The 15,605-nt window shown below is 55.0% G+C and overlaps 2 protein-coding genes and 1 long non-coding RNA gene across 4 annotated transcripts; all 3 read left to right on the top strand.

Moving 5' to 3' along the window:
• Nucleotides 1–132: 132 nt before the first annotated feature.
• STOML1 (stomatin like 1) lies at nucleotides 133–4,095 on the top strand. Of its 2 annotated transcripts, none has more exons than XM_026043627.1 (7): nucleotides 133–329; nucleotides 471–577; nucleotides 965–1,114; nucleotides 1,384–1,587; nucleotides 1,689–1,908; nucleotides 2,940–3,152; nucleotides 3,335–4,095. In XM_026043627.1, exons 1-7 carry the CDS (start codon nucleotides 182–184, stop codon nucleotides 3,535–3,537), a joined length of 1,245 nt encoding a protein of 414 aa, XP_025899412.1. In that variant the 5' UTR covers nucleotides 133–181; the 3' UTR covers nucleotides 3,538–4,095. The 2 variants fall into 2 exon arrangements, with proteins under 2 accessions (XP_025899412.1, XP_025899415.1); XM_026043630.1 differs by having other exon boundaries at nucleotides 2,943–3,152.
• A 1,520-nt stretch (nucleotides 4,096–5,615) lies between these two features.
• LOC112951022 (protein PML-like) lies at nucleotides 5,616–14,220 on the top strand. Its single transcript, XM_026043647.1, has 8 exons — nucleotides 5,616–5,666; nucleotides 6,282–6,760; nucleotides 7,399–7,982; nucleotides 9,526–9,563; nucleotides 10,501–10,726; nucleotides 11,165–11,223; nucleotides 12,459–12,597; nucleotides 13,228–14,220. Exons 1-8 carry the CDS (start codon nucleotides 5,616–5,618, stop codon nucleotides 13,995–13,997), a joined length of 2,346 nt encoding a protein of 781 aa, XP_025899432.1. The 3' UTR covers nucleotides 13,998–14,220.
• Nucleotides 10,616–12,482, top strand: LOC112951014. Its single transcript, XR_003250122.1, has 3 exons — nucleotides 10,616–10,726; nucleotides 11,165–11,223; nucleotides 12,459–12,482. It is a non-coding gene; the product is annotated as an uncharacterized LOC112951014 (long non-coding RNA).
• Nucleotides 14,221–15,605: the final 1,385 nt, after the last annotated feature.

The following is a 15,605-nucleotide window of genomic DNA, read 5'->3' on the forward strand; positions in this document are numbered from 1 at the left end:
GCCGCCGCCCCGCGCATCCCCGGGGCTGCAGAGCGAGGCAGGGCCGCCCGCGGAGCAGAGCGGAGCGGGGTCGGAGCGGAGCGGCGCTGCGCTCGCCGCTCCCATGGCAGTGCAGAGCCAGGCTTAGCGGGGCCGGCAGCCCGGAGGCCGGCTCCTCGCCCGGCGCCGGGGCCTGGGCAGCATGTTCAGCCGGTCGGGATACCAAGCGCTTCCCTTGGGAGACTTCGACCGCTTCCAGCAATCCAGCATCGGACTCTATGGTGCACAAAAGGGCTTCTTCTCGTTTGGATCCAAGCAAGACCCTCTGGGAGAGCCCTCAAATGCAGCCGGTGAGTCCTGAGCGCATCAGGTCTGCTACGGGCTCCCCCCGCCAGCACTGGAACCCACGAAAGGCACAGGCTCCACTGGGAATTTCGGGCAGGAAAGGGTTGCCAGAGCTGGGGTTGACCTTCCCTTTCCTTCCCCTGCAGATTCCACCCAGGGCTGGCTGTCCTGGATCTGCCACGGGATCATCACATCCTTGGTGTTCTTGTTGATGCTCGCCACCTTCCCCATCTCGGGCTGGTTTGCCTTGAAGGTAGGCAAGGGCAGAAGGAGAGGAGCAGCTCAGTAAAACCTGGCCCAGATGTCCCCCTACTTACGATGCAGCCCTGTATCCAGACAGCAAGGGTCTGCTCTGCTCTTGGATGACCCTGTGGATCTGTGGTGGATCACAACAGGGCCTTCTCCCCCAGCCTGTGCCCTGGTRGATGCAGGGACCACAAGTGGCGAACTGCAGCTCAGTGGTCCAGCATCCAGGCTTGATCTGGCCCCCAGGGCAACCCTGTGCAAGCTTTCCCTGACTTGGCAACATCTGTACGTGCTGGTGGACACCTTGTCAGGAGAGATGGAGTGGTTGCAATGCTTTTCCTTGGAGGTTTGTTTCCCTCTTTGTAGCTGTTCTTGTCCATATGTGCTCTTTCAGATTGTGCCCACCTACGAGCGCATGATCATCTTCCGCCTGGGCCGCATCCGGGCACCACAGGGGCCGGGCATCGTCCTGCTGCTCCCCTTCATCGATCACTGGCAGAGGGTGGATCTGAGGACGAGGGCCTTCAACGTGCCGCCCTGCAAGGTGAGCTGTCCCGGGGCCTCAGGACAGGGTGCGGAAATGTCTCTAAAACACCCAGAGCAGCTTTTTGCAGCTAGTTTTTGAAGAGCTGTGGCTCCTTGCATGGGCACAAGTGTCAATTCCGTCTTTTCTTGTGAGGAGATGGGAGCCGGTAGTGGTGCTGTGAACCCCTGCCTGGGATTGAAAAGCATCTATTGACTCTGTGCACCTTGTTCAGTGGATGCTCCTGGTTGGAGCCATCTCAGAAAACATCAACTCCCTCCTGTGCACAGCTGACCTCCAAGGACGGTGCTGTCATCTCGATGGGCGCTGATGTCCAGTTCCGGGTGTGGGACCCAGTGCTGTCTGTCATGATGGTGAAGGACCTCATCGCCACCACCCGTATGACGGCGCAGAACGCCATGACCAAGACCCTGCTGAAGAAGAGCCTTCGTGAGATCCAGACCGAGAAGCTGCGCATCGGGGAACAGCTCCTGGTGAGCAGACAGTGACAGAGGTGTACAAAGAAATGCCTGTTAGYGGGGATGGCACCTGATAGGGCTGCTAACATCTTCTTGCTCCATTCCTGGCTCCTTAGCTCGAGATTAATGACATGACCAAGTCCTGGGGCCTGGAGGTGGACCGAGTGGAGCTGACCATGGAGGCCGTGCTGCAGCCGCCCCAGGAGAGCCTGATGGGTCCCCTGCCACCGGTGCCAGGGCTGGAGGGGCTTGACAGCACCATCCAGCAGCTGGCTGCCCACCTCTTCAGCAACACSCTGGCTCTGACGGGCAGTGCCGGCAGCAGCCCAGAGGCAGGTAACCAGCTCCGGCACTGCCCCTTCGCTGTTAAGTGTGTGTCCATCCCCCACTCCAACGACCTTTGAATCCACTGGTGCTTTACGGAAGAGTCAAAGTCTCCAGGATATGATGTTCCCCCTGGCATAGTGCAGATAGGCCAGCAGGGAGAGGAGAGAGGACTGTTCAGGGTACAACTCAGTGCAACATTCAGCACAACACAGACTTTGTAATAAGACACTGGATAAGATACTGGAGAGAACGGGAATATATCTGTAGGCTCGGAGAACAAATGTGCTCCTATGCTAACTTAGATCTTGGGCAGAGCCACCAATTTCTCAGATAGCCGATACTCATGTTTGAGGGCAACATTTGGGTGGGATTTGGCTCAGAGACAGTCTTGCTCATAATGACACCAGGGGAGCAACCTGTTTGGTGGAGAGTAGTTTAAAAAGTCTTTTGAAAGAAAAGAGGAGATTGGCAGAGGTAACCACAATAAGATTTCTTACCAAGTGCTCTGAATTGCACTGTGAAGATCAGGCAGGATCTGCAGACCCACATATTTGTTCAGGCTCCTTGTTTGTTCTAATAAGAAAGAAAAGATAAGTTGAAACTAAGAGAAAAAAAGGTGAGTTGAAACTGTGGGTCTTTGGCTTAGCTAAATATCTTATTTCTTCAGGTGTTTTGGCTCCAGGGCAAGTAGGAAAATGAAATCTGAGGGAGGCTGGAGGAGGACATGGCCTGCTGGCCCATTTTTCAGAAATTCTCAACATTTGTGACCTTCTGTGTCTTTCAGAGGAAAAAAAATCCACCTGCTGGTAGTAGGGGGAGAATAATCCATGGCAGACAAAGGAGCTTGCAGTAAGAACAGGCTAAACCATGTGTTCTTCTTGCTTAGCCGCAAAGTTGCTTGTTAAGAGGGTTGTTCTGCTCTGGAGACCTTTGCTGTAGAATGGCTTGTGGATGCAAGCAGAGCAGCTATATCCAGCTGACCTGCCGGCATCCAACAATTCCTGCCTCTCCTGAACCCGGCTTGTGTGCCCTGTCCCCAGCAGACAGCGTGGAGACCGTGAACGAGACGGAGCCGCCCGCTGCTGCCATCGCCACCGGCAGTGCCAGGGGGAAACCSAGCGCCGATGAGCTGCTCTCAGCCGTGGAGCTCTTCCTCTCTGAGCCCTTGGTGGGCCAGGTGGGAGCATCTTACCAGGTCAACATCACCCTGCCAAGCGGAGCCCGGAGCACCTATTTCATAGACCTTTCCTCAGGTCATTGCTCTTCGTTCTGCGGGGTTGCCGTGTTGAGGGAGGGAGGGTGTTGAGGGTGGAGACAGTCACCCTGGTTGTCACCAATTCAGTCTTATCAAGCCGGAGGGTGGAAAGCCCTAGTAGGTGGCTCTGCATCCTGAGACTTGCTGTTTCCTCCTCTCCCACATGTCCATGTCCTACAGGCAGCGGGCGAGCTGGGCGCGGATTGCCAGAGGGCAGCCCCGACGTGGTCCTGGAGATGTCAGAGAAGGACCTGCAGGACCTCTTCCTGGGTGAACTTCGTCCCTTGAGTGCCTATATGAGTGGGAGGCTGCAGGTGAAGGGCGACCTGCACGTTGCTCTGAAGCTGGAGGAGCTCCTCAAGGCCATGAAGCAACGCAGATAGAGCACGTGTGTGGGTGTGTGTCTGTGCGTCCGTGTGTGCATGTGTCTTCGTAGGTGTGTGAAAGGCAGGAGGGATGGGAATGAGAACCTCATATGGGGACCTCATATGGAAGAGGCAGGAGGTCATTGGCATTGGACTGGGAAGAGCGTGGGGACACTGGAACCAAACTGGCTTGATGGAGCAGTAGTCATGAGAGTGGGGTGGCACTGGCAGGAGCGTGTGGGTGGCTGGTGCTGCAGAAGGGGACAACCCCATCAGGGCTGGATGGGCTTGGGATCAGGTCCAGCTCGGCAAGGCTGACCCCAGTGTTYCCAGGGGCAGGAGCAGAGGCTGCAGGTTAGGGAGTGATCCACCCGCATGGGCCTGGGCCTTCCCGGCACCGATGTCTGTTGCAAGCGATTGCGCTAACGTGTGCTTCAGAGTGCTTTTGCATGCGTGTTGTGAGGTCCATCCGCAGGGAGCRCCTGGACTGTATATAGCCATATATAGATATCTATTTATTTTGTAAGCTTCCTTTCTATGAGCTCTGGATGGACAATAAACCAATTCTGCRGCTTTGCCTGGGGCCAGGAAGGTCTGGTGATTTGGGGAGCGGATGAGGTGTGTGCCAGGCCCCGGGTGGGCTGTGCGTGCCTTGCATCCCTTGGTGCCTCAGTTTCCCCCTCTGCAGACCCCGGGGTCCCATGGCACAGTGTGAAGCACTGCGAGGTGTGCGTGTTAAAGCATTTCTGAGCTCCAGGCAGTGCTAAGCGGTCCCGGGGTGTTTTTAAAGACTCGTCCTTTGGCAGACCTGCCTGTGCCAAGCTGCTGCTTCCAGAGGGCTCATCCATCACGCCGGATCTGCAAGCAGCACRGACGTATCGCAAGGTGCTGCCCTGGGTGTACCCGGAGCTACGGGAGCAGAAGCATGCGATGGAGCAGAGCTACAGGAGCAGAAGTGCATGCACAGGRCTGGGCTTGTTTTCTCAGAGCCTGCGAGTGATCCAAGAAGCCGGSTGGGTCCTGCCACCTTGCAGGGACCTCTGGGCTGCTGCAGGGCCTGGGAGGTGACAAGGACATTAACAGCTCATGGCCACATTCGGGCCACATCACCAGCTAAAGTTCTTCTCCAAGGCCTTGGTGACATCCTCGCAAGAGCAAGCTGCCTGGCAAGCAGGTGGCATGGGCTGGGCCAAGCAGGACGATGCCAAGGAACTGCTCTGTCTGTCCTTCCTTCACCCCCCGTTCCCAGTTGGCTGGGCTGGAGCCTGGGCATTTGCAGGCGGATGCTGGTGCTTCCTGGCCCCTGCAGAGGCCCGAGCAGAGGGAGCTGCCTCTGGGATGCTGCGCGTTTGGTGCGAGCCCTCCCTGCGCCCACGGGCAGGCAGCCCGTGCGGAGCGGGGCTGCCCGCGGAGGTGGCAGTGCCACCCGCGCCCCRTCTCCCCCCGAGCCTGACAGTCCAGGCACAGCCTCGAGGGCAGTCSTGCCTTTGCGGTGGTCCCCTTGATGCGGCAGGGGAGAGATGCCCACAGTGCCCTTCCCCAGGGCAGATGCCATGGTGAGGGGTGCGCAGAGCAGAGAGCATCCGGAGCTCAAAGCTGGCCACAAACGGGGCAGAAGCCGCTCTCCCGAGGGGACAAGCACCCAGAGCAGGGCTCTCTCCTCCGGGATGTGCCGCTGGAAGAGGCAGAGCCTCTCCAGCACTGCCACATCCGTGGCCATGCCCCAGCTCTTGCCTTGCCCCAGCCCAGGGYGGGAAGCAGGGCCCTGCGTTACCTTCTGTGCTTGGATTTTCCCTAACGTGCCCAGACTGGCTGCAATAACAACAGAGGGGGAAAAAAAAAGAAGGAAAAAAAAAAAAAAAAACCAGAAACCTTTTGGGGCTGGGCAGGCGGAACTGCTGGGAGGGAGAAGCCCCGGGACATGCAGGGCTCTGTACCAGGGCTGGGAGCCGTCACGAGAGGGCTCTGCATCCGCCACCCCACTCGAAGGTGGAGTCACCTCCAAGGCCCGAGAAACCGAAACTCCCGAGCAAGAAGGAACTGCAGGGGAGCTGGGCTGGCAAGCCCAGAGCCACCAGCTCTAGCCACCGCTGACGATGGCTGCAAGAGGGCCCCCAAAGCAGTGGGATTCGGCGCTGGAGACCCAGGTGAGCCCCTGGCCAGGGCCAGGCTCTGCCCAAGGTGATGGGAGTGGGGTGGGATGGCGGGGAGGAGGTAGAAGTCGTGGGGCTTCCACCCTCTGCAGAGGGCTGACGTGCCCGGGAGGGAGTCAGCATCTGCCAGAGGGCTGAAGGAGGAATGCGAAGGGTGAAAGGCCGGGAGGAAGGCACGGGGACACGAGGAAGGAGCCCCAGCCCCGAGATGGCTCCGGCTGCGCAGTCCATGCCACTCCCCCCGGGCAAAACCCGYGCTGCGGAGCGGAGGACGGGTGTGGGGCACCAGGAAGTCTCCATCTTGGGATGAAGAGCGGAGGTCCTTTCTGAAGGGTCCCCAAGCGTCTCTTCCTGATGGAGGCGGTGGATAGAAGACCGGACTCTGAGAGGCTGCCTGGATGGGATGGATCACTGTCCTTTTGGCCTCAGCAGGGCCCCCATCCTGCCAAGCCTCCTGCAGCACACGGGCCAGCCCTAGGCTCCTCGTGGGGGTGGTCGCTCACAGATTGTCCAGCATGGTGTTTCACAGTACGCGTTTTAGTTTTTCCTCCCCAGCACTCACAACCTGTGGCTCTTCCTCCTTCCATCTTTCCTTCTTTGCCTTCCAAGGTGCTGGAAGATGAATTCCAGTTTGTGCTGTGCGAGGGCTGCCAGAAGGAATCGCCCACCCTCAAGCTGCTCACCTGCCTCCACACCTTGTGCCTCAACTGTCTCAGCGAAAAGAAGCCCATCGGGCAGTGCCCCGTGTGCCAGACCACCATCCCGCAGGCCAGCGGCATCCCTGCCATGGACAACAAGCTCTTCACCAACCTCCAGGCCAGGCTCAGCATCTACAGGAAGATCGTTAGCCAAGCTGACTTGTTTTGTGACATCTGCAAGAAAGACGCCGAGTTCTGGTGCCACGAGTGCAAGGATTTCCTGTGCACCAAGTGCTTTGAGACCCACCAGAGATATGTGAAGAAGGATAACCATGAAGCCAAGAGGGTGGCGGTTGTCAGGGCAGGGTCAGCGAGGGACTTTCTTGAGGGTACCAAGAAGGCCGATAAATCTTTCTGCTCCAATGTGGCTCATGAGAACCAGGTATTAAGGTAAGCTTCTTGGCTGGGGATGGCTTCTTTCTGTGGTGCGGGCCAAGGCAAGGGAATCTTTGCAATGGATATGGGGGRAAATTTGGAAGGCAAAGAAAGAAATGTCTTTGAGCTAACTCTGTGGTAGGAGTGAGCAGGGTGTCTCTGTCCCTCTGCTGCTCCGGCTGTCACCAGMTGAGTGACCATCCTAAGCTAAGGTTTAAGCAACACTCTTGTTTAAAAACAGAGCTGAACCTACGTTGTTGCACAAGTCTAGTCCACAAATGGGAACGAATTCCTTGTTGGGAAATCAAATCAGGTGAGGGAGATTAGATCCTGASAGAAGCTTTCCTATCCTGCCTTCCCCCAAGATTCTCATTTTCTACTACGGATATTCTTGTAACTGCAGGAGAAGGAGGTACCCAACTAGTTGGTACCACTGCACTGTAGTAACTGATCAGGTGAACACTTTAGCCAGCCTCAAAGAGGAGTGGAAACCCTGTAAAAGTGGTTCAACTGCAAACAACTGGGATAGAATCAGAGGAAATGCGTGGCCCATGGTGATAATTTCCTTGCATTCGATCGTGCTCAACTGGATGAGTTGTGCTAAGTGTACGAGAGTGTGTGGTCTCAATCCCTGCCTGTGCTTGGCCCGACAGCATCTACTGCAAGAAGTGCTGCAAGGGCATGTGCTGCGTGTGCACATTGCTCGACAGCAAGCACGCGGGCCAGCACTGCGACATCAGCTTGGAGATCCAGCAGCGGCAGGACAAGCTGGCCGCCCTCAGCCAGAACCTCAAGGAGAAGAGAGGCAGCTTCGAGGTCGCCCACAAGGCCCTGCAGGCCAAGGCGGCCTGCCTGGAGCAGGTGAGGAGCAAGACACGGGAGGACATCCGGCAGTGTGTGGAGCAGCTCGTGGATCTGCTGCGGCGCGAGGAAGAGATGCTGCTGACGCTGGTGGAGACGCGGTGGGAGCAGGGCTGCCGCGTGCTGGCCGGGGAGCTGCAGCACCTGGACAACGTGCTGCGGCGCATGCAGGCCAGCGAGCGGCTGGTGCAGAAGATGARGCTCTACGGCTCGGAGCAGGAGGTCATGGACATGCAGCCCTTCATCAAGGCGTCGCTGGAGGAGCTGCAGAGGCTGCAGCCCTCGGCGGCCGGCGGCCTSGCGCAGCCTGACAGGCACTTTGCTGAGTGCTGGGCCCGGCTGCAGGCSCTGGTGGAGCGTGTGACTGGGCATACAGGTGAGGACAACCTCAACCGCAGGGGATAGAGGCTGAGGGGAAGGCTTTAATCCCTGCTTTGGCCTGTTTCAAGTCTCCTTTCATGTGGCTTCTTAGTGGATGGGCAACTCCTGCCTTTGCTCAGGGGCAAACTCCCTTTCCTTCTCCCAAGGTCTAGGATGGCACGGCTGTTCTCATCACTGTTCAAGCACCTGCTACCCCTTGCTCTTGTGGGGACAAGTCGCAGCAGGGCTGGCAAGTGGTCTGTGGCTGATGCAGTGTTTGGCTGAGGGTTTCCACAGCTTTTCAGCCACAGCGCTGTGCAAGAGGTGCTGGGGGTCTAACAGTGGTGAAGGCCTTGGCGTGCTTGATAGGTGGAGAGAGAAGCGGGTTACTGGTGTGTCAGCAGAGCAGGGGAGAGTAGAGGACTTGGCTTGGGCAGCTTGTGGTAGCATCCTTCTAGAATCATGGAATCAKAGAATACTCAAGGTTGGAAGGGACCTCTAGAGAGATGTGGCACAGGATTTTGTCCAAGCGGGTTGGGGAGATCCCCAGAGAAGGAGAYCCCACAACCTCTCTGGGGTTCCTGTCCCAGGGCTCTGTTCCAGGGCTCTGTCACTCTCACTGTTGAGAATTTTTTCCTTATGTTTCTGTGGGACTTTTGATGCTTCAGTTTGTGGCCGTTTCCTCTAGTTCTATCGCTGCCACCACTGAAAAGAAGCCGCCCCGTCCTCATCACTGCCTCTTTTGAGGTATTTCTAGACACTGATCAGGTCCCCCCTCAGCCTTCTCTTCTCCAGGCTGAACAGACCCAGCTCTCTCAGCCTTTGCTCACAGGGCAGATGTTCCAGGCCCCTGATCATCCTGTAGCCCTGCRCTGGAMTCTCTCCAGCAGCTCCACRTCCCTCTTGTTCTGGGGAGCCCAGAGCTGGACATAATACTCCAGATGAGTATTGTGTCTAGCAACAGGGAGAAAAAGAGAGAGAAAAGGATGGAGAGGAAAGTGCTGTGAGAGGTCTTCTGCTCCACTCCCCTGCTTCTTTCAGGATCACTTCCTTCCTTGGCCTACTATGGGTTTCTACCACTGAGCTCCCCAGGGCAGGGTTGTGGGTCACAGAAAGTCCCATAAGGGACCAAGGTTGATCTCCTGGAGGGAGCTTGGTGTGTTCTGGGGACAAGCTGCAAGGGCTGTCCAGGGAATGTGGTTGGGGTGGGAGCTCCCCAGATGGTACTGTGCTCCTCATGCAGGGCTGAGGCAGGATACCGCAACTGTGCCGCTCTGAGCACTGCCTCTAGCCTATGAACGGCTGCTGCTATGATGCAYGCTGGCATGTCAGAGACCTTGCTTCACCCGCTGCCTATCTGTGCAGTTCTGCTTGCATGAGATCCTGCTGTGTGAGGCCGTGCCTCAGTTTCTCTCATCGTGTGAACATCGACATCTTCTGCGGAGCACTTTGATGTCAGCTCTTTCAAAGTGCTGTAGCAAGGCTGGCACTTGGGGCTCTCAGGTGTCTCTAACTCTGTYGCTGCCTCTTCTCAACTCCTCATATTTTTCTTCTTTCAGGAGCTGCCTCTGCTCAAGCCAGAGAAAACCTCCACCCGGTGAGACTTGGCTTCTACTTGTTTTTCCCTGGAAATGTTGTATTACAGGATTATCTGGCAAAAATTCAAGGCTAGCTTGCAGCCCTTGCAGGAAAAATGTCCTTTGCCTGACCAGAGTGGGCTTGGTTGCTGCTGTCCAGGTTCATCCTCACGTGTTTTATTCCGAARGGGGTCATCTGAGCTCTGTGTGAGATCCCAGGCTCTTTTGGCTGACTACTGCACCTCCTTCCCTTGTTCTGGGCTGTCTCTAGTTCTCTAGTTCTCTAGTTCTGTCTACAGAACCAGCTCCCGAGCCTGTGTCCTTAAGCAAAGGTGACTTGTCCAGGATGGTTGGAATGACCACGGCCTGTGAGAGCCAGGGCCAGGAGAGGCTTCATGCCAGAAAGAAGAAAGTGGTGTTTGATCACTCAAGTGACCCTTGAGTGGAAGAGACCATGTGGGTAAACAGTACTTGCTTTGGGCAGACTGCAAACCAGTGTGGAAAAGCAGCTGGAGGACAACCAGAATAGGCTGGGGCACTGACAGCGCTACGTTATTGTAGGAAGAACAAACTTCCCCTTCGCCCAGCCAGCTCTCCATCTCCAAACCACGCCTCTTACCTCCCTTCACTACCATCATCATCATTACACCTCCCCAGGACAGGCATCCCATGTTCTGCCCCCATCTTATCTCCTTCCCAAGACTGGTATCTTGGGAAGCAAACAATATTTTGCTGTTTGCTATTGGAGTTCTTGGCTCACCCAAGTAAGGTGCCCTCCTGCAGCATGCTACCTCCCTTGGGTTTGCTCCCTGACCATGGAGACGGTCGCGGTGGAGACAGGCTCAAGTAGACCAGGGGGTCCCAGGGCCCTGTCACTACCTCTCTAAGCACTCTCCAAGCTCATATATAGGCAGCCCACACAGGACTGCTCTCACAGGCTCTGTTTCACATGGTCAGGTTGCAGYTTCATCCACTCCAGCGAAGAAGAGAAATGCTCAGACTGCAGATGTCTTGCCACCACAAGTGAAGGTGATGAAGCTGGAAGGCAAAGACATTCAACAGAAGCAAAGCAACCTGGATCAGCCTGGAACCAGCTATCAAGCGCCCGCTGTGACTCACAGCACCGGGGACGATAGCTTGCTGGATGCCATGGATAATTGCAGCGATGGGCTGCATGAGTCAGGTAAGCAGCATTTGGTCGGGCTTGGCAGTGCTTTCTTGCTCTTCTTTTCTGAAGCAATGAAGTCATGGGTTTATTTTCCAGGGGAAAGCATCAAAGCAGGCTGGTGAGCAGCATCCCCATAGATAAATTTTACAGGATAGTTGCTGCCCAGCATATCATCTTGAATGACAAAATGCTCAGCAGAGATTGCTRGGGAATCTGGCTTCACTCAGAAGATCTCATCTAGTGTATACTGCATTTCAGTGACTTGGATGGGATCAATYCTTTTCTGGGCAGGGGCCTACTTGTTCCCCGTCCCCACTGCTGGTCATCCAGAGCCATCTCAGCACATCTAGTGATGCAGATTGCAGGGGTCATCAGACCCTCGCACCCAGAACGTACTGGTAGACTGACCCACAGGTGCATCTGAAAAATGATAACTTTTCTCTGCCTTGGCAGATAATGATATTCTCGGCATCAGCAGTGGTGAAGAGGACAGCAGTGATAGCGAATCGTTGGTGAGTGCTGCGAGCTCCATTTTACCGTGTCAAATACAGAAACAATAACACAGCCAAGGCTGGGGGCAAGAATGAGTAGCTTGGCTTATGTCTTCACGGATAATCTCTTCCCCCTTGCCCTATGCTGCCTATTGTGAGCAGTCTCTGGCCCATGCTGGGTTGTGTTCAGACATCACCTGAGGAGGTGCATGGATTGAAACGATGCAGTTCCCGACGCCAGCTGGGATTAGGGGTCGACCTGCTAGAAAGCAGCTCCACGGAGAGGGACCTGGGAGTCCTGGTTGACACCAAGTTAACCATGAGTGAGCAGTGTGCCCTCGTGGCCAAGAAGGCCAATGGSATCCTGGCCTGCATCAGGAGGAGTGTTGCCAGCAGGTCRAGGGAGGTGATTCTGCCCCTCTACTCAGCTCTGGTGAGGCCGCACCTGGAGTASTGTGTTCAGTTCTGGGCACCCCAGTATARGAGGGACGTGGAGCTTCTTGAGAGGGTCCAGAGAAGGGCAACCAGGATGATTAAGGGAATGGAACATCTCYCGTAYGARGAGAGGCTGAGTGAGCTGGGCCTGTTTTCTCTGGAGAAGAGAMGGCTCAGAGGGGATATGATTAATATGTATAAGTTCAGGAAGGGAGAATGCAGGGAGGAAGGGGACARGCTGTTYTCACTGGTGGCCAGCGAYAGGACGAGGGGTAATGGCCACAAGCTGAAGCACAGGAAGTTCCGTCTCCAGGTGAGGAGGAACTTCTTTACTGTTAGGGTGACAGAGCAGTGGAACAGGCTGCCCAGGGAGGTTGTGGAGTCTCCTTCTCTGGAGGTCTTCCAAACCCGCCTGGATGCCACCCTGTGCCACATGCTGTAGGTGTGCCTGCTTGAGCAGGAAGGTTGGACTAGATGATCTGTAGAGGTCCCTTCCAACCTTAAATATTCTGTGATTCTGTGATTTTTCAGGCCTGTCTCTACTGCATCCGTGCAGTGTTCCCGCTGCATCCAGTTCCATTCATGGCCTCCCAGGGCACACGTTGCTTTTGCTGCTAGGGCAGAAGTTGAGCTGTTACTGGCAAATGGTAAAGGGTCAACCGAGGGGGCCRTCCTTCATCTCTAACCCCTTTCATCTCCATGAGCCTGCTCAGCTGGCACTTCAGTAGTGCTCTCCTTAAAGAGTCCTGCTAGCCCTCCAGAACATGAGTTCCCAGAGCTGCCACTCTGACCCTTCCTGTACAAAATGTTTCCTCTTCCAGGACTCCACTCTGCTAGAAGAATCCAACTGCATGCCCGATGAGAGCATCAACAAAGACCCTCTGGGCATTGCCATCATCAACCAGAAAACRCTTGACTCAAGACAAGGATCCCTGCTGTTCTTTGATGTGAAGATTTCCAGTAAGATCCTAAGTATTAATCTAAAGTGCCACTAGCAAAAGGCATCCTGTATTGCAGCAGGCTCAGATCCCCACATCTGACTAGGCCCTTTCGTGATGTCCAGATGCTTCCACCACCACTTTGGATTTGTAAGGGAGAGGTCTTTCTCTTGAGGCCCCAAGAGCCCTTGCCTAAGAGTTTCTGGATGGCTGGAAGGCTAGAAGAACATGATGCCTAAAGGGCTGTGGGGAGATTTCTGTGAAATTGCTCRGCCAGTTGCTGAGTGGCCCTTGGGCTGTTGCATTTTGCACATGATGGAATAAGCCCCCAAGCTCTCTTTCTCATGGGCCAATGTCTTTTGTTCAAGGTGGATTTTTCAAGACCCTCCTTAGTCCACCCTTGGGCAGCAGCACAAGCTCCCATGTGCTTGTTGGGGTGGGAATGATTCCAGTGCAGGRGGTGCTAAGTGGCATGGGAGGAATATTACTGAAGGCTATTAAGTGATGGAGGCTGAGGGTGTGACTGACTGTGGGAGGACAGAAGTAGAAGATATAATAAATCTACCTCCTGGTGAAAGCCTTCAGTCGATCTTCTAGTTTAGTGCTAAGAAACTAATCCCATCCTCTTTCTCTTTCCCCTCATCTTCTTCAGAAAGCGGGCTCATTCAGTTGGTGGTGGTAGACAAAGAGAAAACTTTTCAAATCATAATTCGTCCAGAAGAATGTTCATTCACCACAACAGAGAAAAAATATGTTTGTCAGCCTGGCTTGAAGAGTCTCGTTTTCCACCTCAAGACAGTCAAAAGGCCCATCCTGGGCGGATATGGACTCTGGTCGCTCCCCTTCCCCGCCCTCTTGAAAGCCCTGGCTGTTGTGGACAAGGAGCGTGAATTTGGCAGTGCTGTATATGGTTTCCTAGACATTTTGCCTCTGATTAAACAGAAGGTCCCTGGAAGGGACAATTACAAGCTGAAGGCGTTGGCCAACATCTATCTCCCTCTACAGCTCACTGAGTGCAACCTCACTGAGAACACGAAGATTATGCAGTCACTGTGCGAGGTCCTGGGAATCGTCCCGATGAAGGAACCCAGACTGATCTTCCCCTATGTCAGCCTGGAGTGCTTCATCTCTCTGGAGCCCTTGCTGGCTGAGAAACTGCTCACCAAGCCATCGGCCCAGACACTGGCCAATCACAGCGTGGGCCTCACTCAGCTCATCTCCATCTACAAGCTCGACCCCATCAAGGGGCTCCAGAACGTGTGTCGTCTCGTCAATGCTAAACGGCACAGCTCCGAGAAGAAGGTCCGAAACCTGAGCAAGAGCAAGGCCTACTTCCAGCGCCTGCTGAAGTCGGTTGAATGCCAGACAAACCCTGCAGACAGTGATTTGCTGAGAAGAGTAAAGACTGAGAAAAACTGTTGAGAGGTGGCTGTGGCTGTCCAGAGCAAGGCCCTGTTTCTCATCTGCAGGGATAACTCCTGCAGAGAATTTACTGCTCGCATCCGTAGTTTTGCATTCAAGATTTCCTCCCTGTTCCTGCCTGGAGAAATGGGTCTGATTCTGATATATGACAGTCTCCTACTGCCCTCTCTCATSTAAACACTTATATGAGGGTTAAGAGCTGGGGACTAGGTTGGCTGGGACATATTCTGACTTTGCCCTAATCTTGACACCCTGTGTCTTAGTTTCTTAGTTTCATAGTGCCTTAGTTTCTTCTCTGGATGGTTCAAGCCAAATATAGGAAGAGATCTCGCCACGATTTCTGGGGGCGGATGGTGCTTCTTACGGGTCATCCTGCCACAGAGCCTCTGCTGCTTTGGGGCTTGGGACGTCGCTTTGCAGCCACCTAGCCTGAGATTTGAACCTCCTAAGCAAGTGCATTGTTTTTATGATACTGTTTTCCTGCCTCTCCTCCCGCTTTTCAAACTCAAGGATAGCCAGGAATCGCTCGGGCAGGGACTGCTTGCTGCTCTTTCTGCAGGGCCTGCGCCTGCTTCCAGATGCAGAAGAAATAAATCATTTGCTTATTTTGATGTGCACTGCTAATAATTTGCTTTTGCTCTCCATTCCCGTAATAGCCACCGKGGGCTGTAAAAACAGCCTGAATAAAGAGTCTGGAAGAGCTTAAATGTCCAGCCRTGCCACATCCTGGACATGGCTTGTACRGGGAGGTCGCTAGGGTGCTGGGTGMTGGAGGAAAGCGTGTTGCAAGCAAGGGCACGAAGGGGATTTGGGGAAAGCCTCGCAACAAGGAGACATGGGATGCAGGGTCCGCAGTTGTCCCCAGATCAAGGCTTGCTGCAAATCTTCCCAAAGTGACCTGCGTGTGGGAGGGAAGCAATGAACCCAGCAACCTTCACCCAGCGGCGGGAGCAGGACACACGTTCTCCCCGTGTGTCCCAAGATTCCCATCTGGGAGTGCTGTTCAAAGCCATGGGCATCCCGGGGGGTCACTTCAACCCCGCAGGCTGTTCTTTTTTCCTCCAAAGAGGCCCGGTGCAGCTTGCAGGGTGACTCAGCAGCAYGCCGTGCTCGTGGGGCACATCTCCCAGCTCCTGCTCCTTCTTGGGAATGCAGGGGGGACCAGTGGATGCCAAAAAGGGAGGGACCTCCCAGAGCCCTTGAGGACACCTGGGGACCTCTGCTGCTCCTGCCACAGCTCTGATGTGACCGGGGCGCTGACTCCTGCAAAGAGGCACAAGCCACTCTCCTTTTGTTGGCTCTGGACATTATTTCTAGTAAGGGTCATTTCCAACACCAGTTGTCCTCCTCCAGTCCTGCCCTGGAAGCTGCTGGTGCAAATCTGTCCGCAAATGGTTAACTGGCTGCTTGTGCCTTTTTCTCCCTGTCATTAAAAGCATGGAGATGCACCGGGAAGCATGCAAGGAACAGCTAGTGCCACCCTGTGGAGACCACGGCTAGGTACGGAAGAGTCTATGATCACTATCCGCCAATCACACACACACATTTCCCTCCCACGCTTCCCCCTCTCCTTTCTCCCACTTGAAAACACGGAGCAAAGGATGAGAA

Source organism: Nothoprocta perdicaria, unplaced genomic scaffold (genome assembly GCF_003342845.1).
Source record: "Nothoprocta perdicaria isolate Ctin4 unplaced genomic scaffold, notPer1 scaffold_332, whole genome shotgun sequence".
NCBI lineage: Eukaryota > Metazoa > Chordata > Aves > Tinamiformes > Tinamidae > Nothoprocta > Nothoprocta perdicaria.